We start from the raw sequence: 15,375 nt of genomic DNA, 5'->3' as shown, positions 1-15,375 counted from the left end.
AGAAATTACAAGGTAAATAAACAAATAAAAAATAAATAAATTATACTGCCGAAAGCGAAAAAAAACCACGGCTGACTGAAAATGAAGAAAAAAATAAATTACAAACTCCAGATTGACTGGTAAGAATGCTCAAATCGAAATATTTTATAACAGGAAACAAACATAAACGAAATCGCCAGCAAGAAATTAATAAAAATAATAGTAAAAACCCCCGAAAAACAAAAATAAAAATGTTGAAACTTGATAACAAAAATTTCAACATAAAGACATTTAATCACTTTCAATAGTTAGAGTTAGCATAATTTGAATTAGTTGAGTTAGAGCCCCCACGAAATAATGCAAAAATGAAAAAATAAAATAGTTTCAGTTATAATTTGTTTGAGAAAAATAAATTGACGAGGAAATTAAAGAGGGACAAAAAAGTGGTTTTTAATGTTTTCGAGGTGGAATCAAGAGAGACAGAAATTGATTGAGTAAAGACGAAGAAAGACAAAACTTGCGGTGGAACAATGAGACAGCGAATAAAAATGACCAGAAACGACAAAATAGTGGCCTTTATAATCCCAGGTCCAAAATGGATGCACATAAAATGAAAACTATGCTAAAAATGGAAAAAATAAAATAGTTTCAGTTATAATTTGCTTGAGAAACATAAATTGACGAGGAAATTAAAGAGGGACAAAAAAGTAGTTTTTAATTTTTCCATGGTGAAACTAAGAGACACAGAAATTGATTGAGTAAAGACGAAAAAAGACAAAACTTGCGGTGAAACAATGAGACACCGAATAAAAATTACCTGAAACGACAAAATAGTGGACTTCATAGTCCCTAGTCCAAAATGGATGCACATAAAATGAAAATACAGGAAACTATTTTATGATTTTTTAAGTGAAGGAAACGAACAAAAAATTTTTTTTTTGATGATTGAAACGCATTTTCGTATACAAACGAAGCCATTTCACATATTCAAGTGTTCAAGAATCCGAAATAACACCTTTGGAAACAAGAAAATAGTTTAATTTTTCATAATTGATCAAAACCTAAAAAAACACAAACAGTGACCTAAGAACAAAAATAGTTTCAGTTAGAATATGTTTCAGAAAAATAAAGAGGGACAAAAAAATAAAAAAACTGGAGGTGGAACAAAGACACATAATATCATTGAGTAAAGTAGATGAAGTCGAAGAAAGAAAAATCTTACAGTGGAACAATGAGACACCGAATAAAAATGATGAGAAATTACAAAATAGTGGAGGCCATAGTCTCAACTCCAAAATGGATGTAAAAAAGAATGGAAATACTAGAAAAAAACATTGAGTGACAACACATGTTTTTTTGACGATTAAAACTCATAAAATTTTACTCTTTATGTTGCATATGTAAGGCAAAAATGCTTCAAACTACATAAAAAAACACGCACTTTTCAATCAAAGACAGTTAGTTATTCGTCGGAAACTGAACCGGGAAGAGACTTTTTAGTACCACAATTGTCATAAATAATTAATTTTTTCGCTTCTAATCAGGATTTCAGTAACCATGTTATTGTATGCTTTTTGCAAACATGCAATGAAAGCTTACTTAAGCGACATATCGAATTTCCGTTCCGCTACAATGCTTCAACGTTCACTCGGTAGTTTCGGGTTTTTTTCTTGACTGGAAGCAACAAATGGCTGCGTGCAGTGATAGTTGTTTGAATAATAATTGATAAATCCTCAGCGAAATGCCCCAGAAAACTGAACTAATTATTTATCCAGGACGTGCGCACCCCTTATAAAGTTTCATTAATTAAATACTGACTGAATTTTTGTATTTATTTATGATAAAATTGGCAGAAACGTTCAACTGTGGAGCACGCAAACACGATATTCACTTCAGCGGTTTAGGGTTCATTTAAAGATTTTCACGGCAAAGATTAGAAACCGTTGTCGACACAACGAGACGAATCAAATCGTGAGATCGATTTTATAATCATCTCTTTAGGCAGCGTTAGGTAACTAATTTAACTGTTTATTTCTTTTCTATTTCGAACTATTTCGGTCCGTTTTGGGTAACTGGTTGCGGACAATTCATGGGATTCATTGCTTTTTTTCATCAATGAACAGTAGCAAAAGAGAAACCGGTAGTGGATTCTTGGCGGTTAAAATTATGCGGATTTTGACAAAAACGTGAGAACAGTTTGACAAAGGCTTTGAAGAATAGTTAATTATTTCGACATGCGTCTTTAAAACTTCCTATTGAAATCCTTTCGAAATTTGCAGAAAGTTCAATGAGCAACTAACTCGGAAAAATTGATAAAGCTTGCAATTACAGACAAAATCTTTACCGCGTACAGTCGTTTCAATGTTTTGATCCTTCGAACCGGATAATGGCTACAAATTGTAAAATAACGGATCACACTAGTTGGTGAATATCCCGCTGCTTCATCACAGGTTCTATTAAATACAACACTTTTGCGTTTTTGCAAATTACTCTTCATCTGTATTTTCATCCATCCCTTGACCAAAATGTAAAAGCCAGTTCGTGATCAATCGAATTGTTACAAACTTTCGTAAAAAATCGAAAGTAACAGCAAACTTTCCAAAAACTTGGTAAAAACCAACTTTGCAAGCTTCCATGCATAATAACTATATTGTATTCCATTTTAAGACGATATTTCCGCTGCTATCGTGCTCGAGTAAATGTAAATTAAAGCGTGCTTGTGTTCCGGTTTATGAGAAAATCACGGTTGTTCTATTTCGATTACTGCGTGCAGGTTTTAAACCCAAAATTCTAACAGTGGCACTAATCAGAGGAAAATGTCTGCAATAAAACGATCAGGTGCTCAACGTGTGTAATCAACATACTTATGCAACCCAAATGGTTTGGAGGCACAAAAACTCGAAATTAATGCGTTGCGGTTCATGAACATGCTAATTTTCAAGTAATAGCTTTTAAATTTGCTCCCCGTTAATAGATCCAAAAATGTAGCCGTATTTTTTTCTTTGTAGGAAATTTTGTACCGACTAATTGGTCTTTTTGTCCATGCTATTTAATTTATCATAGTAATGCTTAACTACCTTCATTTCATTTAAAACATTTTTAATCTTAATGTTTATATTAACGCTGGGTAATTTTTTTTAGAATCCTTTTAACACACAATATTCTTTTGCACCTTCTTTATATTCGTTGTATTCTTTAATTATTTTATACTGAAATTATCCTGTTCCTTTTATGAAGCATGTGGGTTCTATAATTGTCCAGCTACCGAAGTTTCTTTGAAAGGCTTTCGTTCTTTTGGTTATTTCTATTCTGGCTTTGTGAATTCGAGCTTTAAAATGACTTAAATTCGCTTAATGCCAATTGATGTAAAAATTGTCTTTTCAGATTTTTTATCCACACACTCTCTTTGTATTATACAAATTGTAAAAAAATTTAAAGTTTGAGGAAACTTTCAGTGCTGTTTAAATTTTTAAAACATTAGAATTTTTCCAAATTCACTTTAACATTGATGGTAATTTTCAGGCATAAATAGTTAACAAAGTCCGGCAAATTTTTCCTTCTTTTATAAACAAAAGTGAAAATTCGGCGAATTCAGATCACCAAAAATGACTGAAACTTTCTGCATTTGTTAGTAAACACCTATTTTTTACGCCTTCTTATATTTTTCATTCACAAACGATCCTCGTATTATACAAATGAAAAAAGCGTGAAAGTGTGAGGTAACTTTCAGTGCCTTTTTAAAGCATTAGAAATTTTCCAAACTCACATTAAAAGTGATGGTAATTTTCAGGCCTAAATACTTAGTTAACAAAGTCATCAAATGTTTCTTTCTTTTTTAGAGAAAAGTGAAAATTCTGCGAATTCACATCTACAAAAATGACTGAAACTTTCTGTATTTGTTAGTAAACACTTATTTTTAAGCCTTTTCAGATTTTTCATTCCCAAACTATCTTCGAGTTATACAAATGAAAACAGCGTGAAAGTTTGAGGCAACTTACAGTGCGGTTTAAGTTTTTTAAAGCATTAGGAATTTTCCAAACTCACATTAACAGTGATGGTTATTTTCAGGCCTAAATAGTTAACAAAGTCATCAAATGATTAATCCTTTAAAGAGAAAAGTGAAAATTCTGCGAATTTACATCTACGAAAATGACTGAAACTTTCTGCATTTGTTAGTAAACACTTATTTTTAAGCCTTTTTAGATTTTTCATTCCCAAACTATCTTCGAGTTATACAAATGAAAACAGCGTGAATGTTTGAAGCAACTTTCAGTGCGGTTTAAGTTTTTTAAAGCATTAGAAATTTTCCAAACTCACATTAATAGTGATGGTAATTTTCAGGCCTAAATACTTAGTTAACAAAGTCATCAAATGTTTCCTATTTTTAAAGAGAAAAGTAAAAATTCTGCGAATTTACATCTACAAAAATGACTGAAACTTTCGGCATTTGTTAGTAAACACTTATTTGGAAGCCTTTTTTGATTTTTCATTCACAAACTTTCTTCGCCTTATACAAATGAAAACAGCGTGAAAGTTTGAGGTAACTTTCAGTGCGGTTTAAAAGTTTAAAGCATCTGAAATTTTCCAAACTCATTTTAATATTGATGGTAATTTTCACGCCTAAATAGTTAACAAAGTCATCAAATTTTTCCTTCTTTTATAGTGAAAAAAAATTCTGAGAATACATATCTACAAAAAGGAGTGAAACTTTCTGTAATTGTTAATAAACAACCAGTTCTTAACCTTCAATTGCATCCATCATACAAATGGTTCAACCAACATTCAGTAAAAGCTTGCTTCCACTTTTCCAAATTTTCCACAGCCAATAAAGTCAAAACTAGAGGAAGTTATGTGGTCTCGGCACCATTTTTCGCTTCTGTTGGAGCTTGAGTTTGACAAAAATAGTCTCAATTAGTTAGTAAATTTTACAAATTAATTTCTAATTGCTTATAAAAGTTTCATCTGAATGGTTTTTTCGATCAGTTTACCATTTGCTAATGCGCCTTATTTGTACTGCTGCTCTTTGAAGTGCGAACAGCAAATTGAAGGCTCAAATTTACACTCATTAATTAGACCTTCATTTAAAATAATTTATCATAATTATTCACTAATTATAATTATTTATTGGCGGATGTTTGAACATTTTCCGCAACACCGCCCTCCATTAAATGGCTAAACTTTGGGTAGTTGTTAGCATTGCTTGGCCTCGTTTCAGCCTAAACTGCAGAAAAAAACAATTATTTCAAAAAAAGCTTTTGATTGTTGTTAAAACTGTTTTGTCTAGTTTCAGCTTAAATCACAAAACAAGGCAGCGTTTTAGAGAGTGTTTCGAATGAAGACGGTATTTTTTTAGTTTGAGTGAATCTACGGTAGAAACTTTTGTTCAAAACAAAGTTAAATGAGTGAGTTCTGATCTCTACAGGATTATTCCTACTAAGTCTAAACGCTTCAGACGAAGCAGTTGATTTTACAGGAGTGCGACCCCAGCTTTTTCCATATTACTTACTAAGGAGCTTTTTGCTGAGATCGTCTAAGAATCACTCATGATTCTTAGACTCTCACATCAACTGTCATAAAATATGGCAAATAGTTATGAAAAACTCTAAAATACATCGGTTTAGATTGATTCGCTTAGCTTTAGCCAACTTGCTTTAAAGACATAAAAATAGAAAAAAAGTTAAAAAGGAGTTTAGTCATCTCAAAAATCACTCAAAACACGTTGTTTTGTGGCCAGTTAAAGGATTAAAATCCACGGAGTTCATAAGCGAAAATAGTTTCCGTAAAAAATATTTTTTTGGTCAAAGCATAAGAACAATAAAGCATGACACTTTAACAGTGTTTTCCCGGTCATTGTTATGGTCCGCTTTTATCGCATTAAACAATAGCAATATTTAAGTCAGTCAATCGAACTATTACAATATCTCGATTATGAAAAAAATTCGATTATTATTTTTACGGGTTTACAGTAGATTGAATAATTTTTAAGCTGAAATGATTTTTCGAAAAACATGGTTTTTCTAGCCTCTTAATAAAGCAATTCTTGGACATTTTCTTCAGAAAACTGATTTACCTTAAGAAACTGTTGAAATATTTCTTGAACAGGAAATATATTGCCTATAAAAAATTATGAGTCATATATAAAAATAAGTATACTATTCCGATTACCAGTGGAAAAAATAAATTAAGCTCGAAACAAGCAGTAAAAATTAATTAGTATCAGCACATTTACCCAAAGTAGACTATACTCTCAAAATACAACTTTTGTGGTGTAATTAGGATATAATGGCCTTTCTGTTGAGCGATTGTATCGGAAAAGGAAACAGTTAAATGAGCATCAGAAAAATTAAGTACAAGAAATTGTCAGCATGTATGTTAACGTCCAGAGAATGAGTCTTGTTCTTTTTTGAGATTATCCCATGCTTTCCACCAAATTTCATTAACATTTTGAATCTAAACTCGCCTTTCCATTAAGAGATATTGTATGCTTTAGAACATGTGGATTAGTCAATATGCTAATGCAAGTTTTTCGATTATTAGCTTGTGTAGTAGTTTTCTCAGTGTTGGTGCTGTTAGAGGACAGTCTGTTTAATGTGCAATTAAAAAACCCTAGATGATTTTCGCTTCTGAAGTCCTCACCAGATTAACAACCAAAATTTGAAAATCAGGTTAAGACTGTAAGTTTATTTCAACTAATACACAAAAGTTCACAAAACTGAATTTTCAAGAAGTTATTGGCAATATTAATTTTTTTTTTAATATGTTGAATGAAGCCATGTAATGTTTCATTGGTAACACAAGTATTGGTTTTGCGGAAAATCTCCTTAAAATTGTTCTCCCTTACAAAGAGAGTCAGATTCTTAGACCAGATGCTGATTTGTATGCGAATTTACAAGTGAAAACGGAAATTCAGCATGCGACCGAAAAATTTGCAATTTTCTCTGTTGGCGAACGAGAATAACTGCTCATAATTGGTTCTAAGACGAAGTCCTGCTAATTTCAAGGTTCGCAGCACACTGAGCGGTAATCTTTTTAAAGAAATCCCCAAGTGTACTTATTTGTGGTTTTACTTTCGAAACTGTTAGTAAGTCAGTTTTCAACAACATTCCTTAGAAACTTGGTTTACAGCAAATTGAGTAACTTTTAAGCTGAAATAATCTTATAAAAACATGTTTTTCTCGCCCTTAATATAACAATTCTTGGACATTCTGTCCAGACAAACGAATGCCTGATTTTATTTAAGAAACTGTTGAAAGATTTCTTGGACCGGAAATATGTTGTCTATGAAAGATTACGATTAATACATAAAAAATAGTACATTTAATCGATTAATTTTTAAAAAATGATGGATAAAATCGAAGCAAAAGATCAGAGTACAACCGTTGGAAAAATTAATTAAAAAAATAAATTAAGACACAAACAAGCAATAAAAATTAATTAGTATCAGCACATTTCCTTAAAGTAGACGATAAACCCTCAAAATAAAACTTTCTTGGTGTAATAGGACATACTGACCTTTCTCTTAAGCGATTGTAACGGAAAGAGAAACAGTTAAATGAGCATCAAAAAAATGAACTACAAAAAATTGTAAGCATGTATATTAACGTCCAGAGAATGAGTCTTGTTCTTTTTTCAGATTTTCAAATGCTTTCCACCAAATTTCATTAACATTTTCAATCTAAACTCGCCTTTCCAATAAGAGAAATTGTATGGTTTAGAACGTGTTGATTAGTCAATATGCAAGTTTTTCGATTATTAGCTTGTGTAGTAGTTTTATCAGTGTAAATGCTGTTAGAGGAAAGTCTGTTTAATTTGCAATGAAAAAATCCTAGATTATTTTCGCTCCTGAAGTTCTCACCACATTGGCAACTAAAATTTGAAAACGACGTTAATACTGGAACTTTCTTACGTTAATTCTGGAATTCTTTTAACTAATTATTTTTTGGTCCTCTGCAAATTGAAAACCGCCTTTAGACTAAACTGAATTTTCAAGAAGTTATCGGCAAAATTAATTAAAAAAGCATGCTGAATGAAGTCATGTAATGTTTCATTACTAACACAAGTATTGGTTTTGTGGCAAATTTCCTTAAAATTGTTCTACCTTACAAAGAGACTCAGATTTTTAGACCAGATGCTGATTTGTATGCGAATTTACAAGTGAATACGGAAATTCCGCATGTGACTGAAAAATTAGCAATTTTCTCTGTTGTCGAACGAGAATAACTGCTCATAATTGGTTCTAAGTCCTGCTAATTTCAAGGTTCGCAGCACATTGAGCGCCAATATAATTAAAGAAATTTCCAAGTGTACTTATCGGTGGTTTCACTTTCGAAACTGATAGGAAGTAAATTTTTAAACACTTTAATTTAGCTAAGAAACTAAATTAAAGTCATAAAATTAATTTTGCTTTACTTGGCAATAATCCCCTACGTCCTCTATGTGTACGTATGATAATTTGCAAAGTTGAATAGCCTTTCCGATTAGCCGAAAGTAATTCGACTAAATATTTCAATCCCCGACTGGAGTAGTGCCAAAACCGGCTGCAGCGCCGCATTTAAAAGTCCTTAAGTACCCGATTTTTCCTATACGGTTGTGTGGTGATTATTTATTGCTCAAATACTCGCCCCATATGCACGACAATCAAATTCAACTGCCTTGAAGCCGAGGTTTTGTTATGTTAATAAGCGATAATAAATCATACCATTCAATCGATATAAGTATGCACCGTTACTAAATTTACCTCGATTGATTTCCACTCTCGTAACTGCTTTTGTAAAGGCCACCCAGCGACTTTTCCAGCACCCCCCTATATTTAATGGCCAGAGAATAATTCCCGGGAAAAATTTTCTCCTTCGTGGTGATCACCAACACCTCGTATTTGTTGTTGTTGGTAACACTCAAGATTTGCAGGCTTTTCCGATTTTCGAACATAAAATCCACGGAGAAAATCGTGTGCATTTTACTGTGCAAAAACAGCTCACTTTTCGGGTTGGTGATTCGGAGGGAAATGTTCACGAGCCCGTGGAAATAATCCCGATCCAGGAACGGCAGTATAGTCAAATTGTACAAGTACGGTCTAGCATCATTCGGTAGTCGGAAGTAGTTGATTTCGCCGATTTTCGAAACATTCGCGCTTGTAGGTTTGGTCATCAGCCCCTGATAGTCTGATTCCATAGTGTTGTACAGCAAATGCTTCCCGACAAACACCAACACAGTCACTAATATCACACATAATATGAACCAGAACATACAACAACTGAATAGAAAAGTAACGCACTTTCGGCCTTTTTTGACTGCCACGACATTTTTGTCACTATTTCGACCACAGCAAGGCATTGTGAACGCGCAAATTATTCGAACATTTCACAAGCTCCAAGATTGTTGACGCGAAATGGTAAAATGTTTCGTAATTCTCAAGACAAGTAGGGGCCTGGTTTGATAGTACCGTAACAGGTCGGTACCATACCTGGTGAGAGTATTTTACCGTCACTTTGCAAGTTTGCACTCTTTACGTCGAATGAACCGTTTATGGGCGAATGCATTCAATCGTCGCAGGTTGGGAATCATTTCTATTTCAACAATCAATTGAACATCCGTCGTCCAGTCAGCCTTTTCTTTGAGAAATGTTAGAAAAGCGCATGGGCACCGGCTACTACAATCTGCCAGCAGTTTAGCTGGTTTTTCCTCAATCAAGTGCGGCCGGAAATTTAAAAAATTAAGATTTTTGACCCTGCTTGCCGATTAATTTGAAAATTAATGGAAACCAACGCCTAAAATTAATTTTTCCAATAGTATGCTTAATTCTCTATCTAGATTGTGTTTGCGGTTAACCCGCAAAAATCAACAGCTCACTAATTACGAATTTTTCAAAATTACTATTTGACGTATTTATTGAAACTTCGAGCCAAAACAAATACATTTATTTTCACTTAATCTTAGCTGGAGCCTGAATTACTCAGCTTTCTCTATACGGATTCCTGCATTATTTCTTTAGAATATCAACATTTACGTTATCCAGCTTTTCCAGAAACTCTATGCCTATAAACTTTGGCTCCAATATATCATCTTCTTAATCTTCTTTTCCTCATATGTTTTATGCTGATTTGTTATTTTACCATTGTTCCATTGGCGTCACGTCTATGCAACGTTTCCATTGGTCGGATTTATTTCTCTACGACTCGATTTTAGACTGCAGCCAGTGGCGCATCCAATTCGTAATACTTCGTAATTCCAATACGCATACACTTTATCTGTTTCAGGTTTTTCTATGCTTTTCGTCTTTTTTGTTTGATTTTTATTCGACTTCTTTAGACAATTTTCTTGTTTTAGTCTTTTCGACTAAACTTTAGACTCTAAAGAGTGCCTACATTGGGGTGAAATATCGCCACTCTGCTTTATCTAGTTTGGGAGCGACGAATTTTTCAATGTCATACTTAAGCGCAAAAACTCAGAATTTCTCAGAAACTTGTTACTCCCCAGATTGAAGCCACACAACAGTGCACTTCTATCTGTTCTAGTTTTGCACAGACATTTTTTTTTAGTTCCGGACTTAAAAACAAAAAACTCGACTTGAAAATTTTAAAATTCCTCAAAGCCCTCTTAGTCTCTAGATTGAAACCAAACTCATCGAGCATCTTTAGAAGGCTCTTCCTTATTATTGAGTTAAAAAATCCCGAAGAAACTAAAATTGTTAAAGACCGTTTTAGAACCTAATTCTTTTAGGCAAAAATGACCAGTTTAATTTTCCTTCCGAAATGCGACACAAAAATGAAATTGAAAGTTTACAAATTCCTGAAAAGTCTCTTAGTTGCTCGATTGAAAACAAACTCACCGATTATTTTACGAAGATTCTTCCTCATATTGGGGTAAAAAATCCCCATTCTGTTTTATCTAGTTTGGGATCGTCGAATTTTTCAATTCGGTACTTAGGCACAAACACTCAAGTGAAAACTGAAAATTTCTCACAAACCTGTCAGTAGCCAGATTGAAACCAAACTCACCGCGCAACTTCACAAGAATCTTCCTCATTGTTAAGGAAAACAGTGCACTTCTATTTGTTCTAGTTTAGGACAAACAAATATTTCAGTTCCGGACTTAAGCACAAAAAACGCGACTTGGAAATTTCAAAATTCCTCAGACTCCTTAGTTGCTGGATTGAAATCACACTCATAGAGCATCTTTAGAAGCCTCTTTCTTATTTTTGAGTTAAGAAATTCCGAAAGAACTAAAATTGTTAACAACCGTTTCAGGACCTAATTCTTTTAGGCAAAAATGACCAGTTTAATTTTTTCTATTTCTATTTAGCGTGTTTTGAAAACAACCAAGGTGTAAAATTTAGATACTTCAAACTGCGATTTTCGTACGGATTATTGTTCAACTGTATTGTGCCTTCTATTATCCATTACCAAATTCATTATTTAAAAGCGCCTTTCAATTTCTTTGCACGTTATTCTGTTGATTATTTAATTTGTCCTAATTTTGTAAGACCCATTTTACGTTTTTCAATCCTCTACACTCTCTAGTTGATGCTGATTTTCCTTTCGTAGTTTTCATTGTATCATTGTGTCTATTTTATTGGTAATAATCTTTGGATACATTTCGGTTTCCATCCCATGTCTTCTTTATCACATTAACAGAGTCAAAAACCTACGTGTAGAGAGTCTGGTTTTTTATACATCATCTTGTTATTCCCTTCTTTGTCAGTAATTAATTCGATTTCATTAAAATGTAGGAAAAACGGCGGTAGCATTTTTTCATTTAAGGCTCTAGTTAAAGTTCCAAATTTGTATTCCTTGATATGTTCTATTGTCTCGTTGGGATTATCAGGTTTATTCATTATTTCTGTGGTTTCCTCTCGTTGCGCATTAATAGTGTTTCCATTCTCTGCTGGTGGATTGCTTTACTCTTGCTGCTTGTGATCTTCTTAATGTGTATTAGATTCTTCTATTCTGTAGTAAACCTATTAATCCTCACAGTCGAGTTTTCACGCTCACTTTAATTCCACACAGAAATAATGGCAAATTACCAAGATAAGACAGCATGATTCGTTTTCTCGTCTGTACTCACTCAGTAATCGTTTCTTGACCAAATATCTCAAAATGTGGAACGTTTTAACTGAATATCAATGACTGATAGTAGAAAGTCGCTTTAGGCATGTTTGGAAGATAAGATTTATTAACTCAGTACTGCTTAATTATCAAAGTCGATACGTTTTTCTACCAAATCATCATAAAACGTGGAATTATTGTTCAAAAATCAGTTTCTGCATGTTTCCTTTGTAATAGAGGAAAAAAGCCCCATTAGAGGAAAGAACTTTGCTTAATTGATGAATTATTTAAGAAGAAGGAGCTTTTTGAGACTCTCAGTCCTAATAAATAGTTTGACTGTATGACTATAGAAATGGTCCTCCAGAAGCTTTTTTCAAGCCAGTTAGCTTCTCAAGAAGCAAACTCTTAATCGCAAAACCAGGATTTTGCAAACCGGCTTCTTACGCTTTTCATTTGTAATGTAAGAGAAGCGAATAGTCACAGTCTGATTGAAACTGCGTGCAGTTAAGCTTCACAGTGCATGCAAGCGTCCACTACACAAAAATGCATTTAATCGAGTTTCGTTTCAGTGCTCAATCGGAAACAATGGAAAATTGAAACACGTCGCCATTAGAAAACATCGGTGCATTCATCAGCACAAAGCACTGAAGATTGCCGCACTTCCAGCACTCCTGAGGAGATTCAACTATTGCTTCAAGACCATTCAGAGTGTTGAAAAATGCATTAAAAATAAAGAAATATTGTCTTCCAACGCGGCGTTAAAAGAATATTTATTATATGTAAAAAAACGTTCACCATCATGTGTGGATAATAAAAAGAGTTATGCCATTTTAAGGATTAGATGTGGACTGATAACCCGATTAGCAAACATTGTAAAACAAAGACTAGATCCAGAATTTGCGCACGAAATTGCTGCCAACTGAAGAATGAGGATGATGCAGACAGTAGTAGTCCAAACGAATATGGAACTCGGTACTCAAACCTTAACTGATACTGGAAGAATGCCGATAGTTCAATTATTTCTTGGATGATGCAAAGGGTCTTCGGCTGCATGAACTTTCTTCGTTAAAAGGAGCGCGTGGACACACAATTGAACTCCTAAGAAAATGTATGAGAACAACCCTTCAGATCTCTTTTTCATCTTTTGAGAATACACAATAAAAAAAATGGATGGATAGATTGAAAGAATCTCAACTGTGCAGACAATGACACAGCAGCCTCAGAAGAAGATGGCCAATAAAATCCACAACAAATAAAAAAACTTACGTTGTTTTCCCATCACTGCTATACGAGCTGGTGTAAAGCCCCACAATCCTATTCTTCATGTCACCGTTGAACTCAATGTTCAGAACATCGGACAACGAAGTGAAGTTGCTGCCATCCTTTCTCGTGATTGTGACTATTTCGTAGGCAGGTTCCACATTAAAATCCGCCTGCTCTTCATTGACCAGCACTTTGGTGATGTTCAAGCCATTGGAGTGTAGAACTATGCTGGAAGCTTGGCCTGATACAGCAAGCGATATGATCACTGAGCCTTTGAATAAACCTGCAATTTTAATACAGCTGTTAATTGTGCACAAGGCGGAATATCCAAATAAATGTTTTTTGGACATACCGGTTTGTAAATCGGGATATAAAAAAAGATCGTAGAGCGCAGGCTTTACATTGGTGGGTAGTCGGTACTTGCTCATGTCTGCAGGCGACGGCTCTGTAGTGGTTGTAGGCAAAGCTGTAGTAGAAACTGCAAAAAAAATTATTCTTTGAAATCAAGTGTTAATGGTTTCTACCTGAAGAGCCATTGTTTTTCGCTTTTTCCTCGTCCAGTTGGTTTTTTAAGCGAGTGTTTTGCACTGCAAAAACAGAGGTAGTAATGCACAGGCCAGTAGTGGCAGCCACTAGGAAAACTAGTAGTTTATGGGAGTAAATTTGGGCCAAAAATGCCATTTTTCAGTTTCAATACGAGCGCTTTCCAATTCAACCGGGAACTAAATGACGAGAAGAGAAAACCAATAACGAGCAAATTAGTTTATGACTTTATTGAGCTACGCGATTTATGCAAATATTTGAATGACTTTAGTTAAAACTGATAATAGATTAAAAGGATTGGGTCTTAACCTCTGCCAAGAGATAACATTGAGAATCAACAGTTTACCATTCAATTAATGTCATTATAAAAAATCAAAGGCTTAAATCGAAAGTACTTAATCATCGCAAATGTGATTAGATCATCGCAAATTTTGGAATATTTTCTTTTGAGTGTTTTTAAATTCATCTTCCACTTTCGAGTGAAAATTTACAGTACTTTTTCTCAAAAGTAAAAGGCCTCAAAGTGTGATTTTGATGAACGTTCAATCTTATTTATATGATGAAACTTAGTCCAGACAAATATACATGAATCTAAAGTCAATTTGTGTATAAGTGCTAGAATTGGCGGGGCACCATTCACAACAATTCACTGTTTAAAAAACATCCAAATTCACGTTTTTTACCTCTATTGATGAGCTAACATATATGATGATCTAACATGAATAGAACAATTTTTCAACATCACTCAGATGGTGAGAGAAACTGCAAGATTATCTGGGATTATTTCCACTTCAACTCGACTTTTAATTTTTACTTTAAACATTATCTTTCACTGCAAATCCTCGTTCTCGAAGAACACTTTCAGGTAGATTTTAACACATTTTCAGAATTGTATTTTTCTCCTAATTGTTTTTCTCAGTTAATACTACACATTTTAATAAAGAAAAATAAAAACACACTACACAAAAGTAATAAAAACCTTATCTCTTTTTTCGAGAAAATACTATTTGGTAGATAGAAGATATCGATAGAAGATACCGATAGAAGCTCCCCGACAGAACCATTCGATCAACTGAGACAGACAATTACTAACACTGGACCTTCAACTTGAAACTGATATATGCCAACATCAACGGACTCAATCACAAAAAACATCTAATTTACAATTACATAGAACGAAACGACACCGACTGTTGTATGTTTGTGGAGACGAAAACCAAACCCGGACAGATACCGACGTACAGAAACTGGCAGTATATCTGTAGACATGGCAATTCTGTCAGTCACGCCAGGGGCGGCGCCGCAGTGCTCCTCAAACCCATCACCAAACTAGGCAAAMCAAATCCTCCCCGCCTCAACAACCCTTTGAACGACTGCATACATGTTACTATACCCTACTTAAATGACTTAATTCACGTATTTCTGACATACATACACTCACACTCCAACCCAGAACAAAACATACTGACCAAAGCAAGTCTTTACAAATACTCAATTATTGTGGGCGACTTTAACTTCAACAAAAACAAAACAAAACAACTGAAAA

The 15,375-nt window shown here is 33.9% G+C and overlaps 1 protein-coding gene across 5 annotated transcripts in view; it reads right to left on the bottom strand.

The window, feature by feature from the left end:
* LOC109541550 (glutamyl aminopeptidase) overlaps nucleotides 1–15,375 on the bottom strand; it is a 39,617-nt gene that overhangs the window by 19,847 nt on the left and 4,395 nt on the right. For 2 of the 5 annotated variants that reach the window (XM_019910428.2, XM_019910431.2), the window contains 2 exons: nucleotides 13,639–13,764; nucleotides 13,290–13,569 (listed from right to left, as the gene is read on the bottom strand). In XM_019910428.2, the coding sequence (XP_019765987.2) occupies nucleotides 13,290–13,569; nucleotides 13,639–13,764 (406 nt within the window). Of the gene's footprint in view, nucleotides 1–8,716; nucleotides 9,536–13,289; nucleotides 13,570–13,638; nucleotides 13,765–13,810; nucleotides 14,053–15,375 lie in introns of those variants that run through there. The other 3 variants (XM_019910430.2, XM_019910429.2, XM_019910427.2) reach the window with 3 other exon arrangements.

The sequence above is a fragment of the Dendroctonus ponderosae genome, unplaced genomic scaffold (assembly GCF_020466585.1).
Source record: "Dendroctonus ponderosae isolate FM_Combo_2020 unplaced genomic scaffold, Dpon_F_20191213v2 Dpon_F_20191213_1, whole genome shotgun sequence".
NCBI lineage: Eukaryota > Metazoa > Arthropoda > Insecta > Coleoptera > Curculionidae > Dendroctonus > Dendroctonus ponderosae.
The sequence above is the reverse complement of the archived record's forward strand: the minus strand, read 5'-3'. Positions and strand labels throughout refer to the sequence as shown.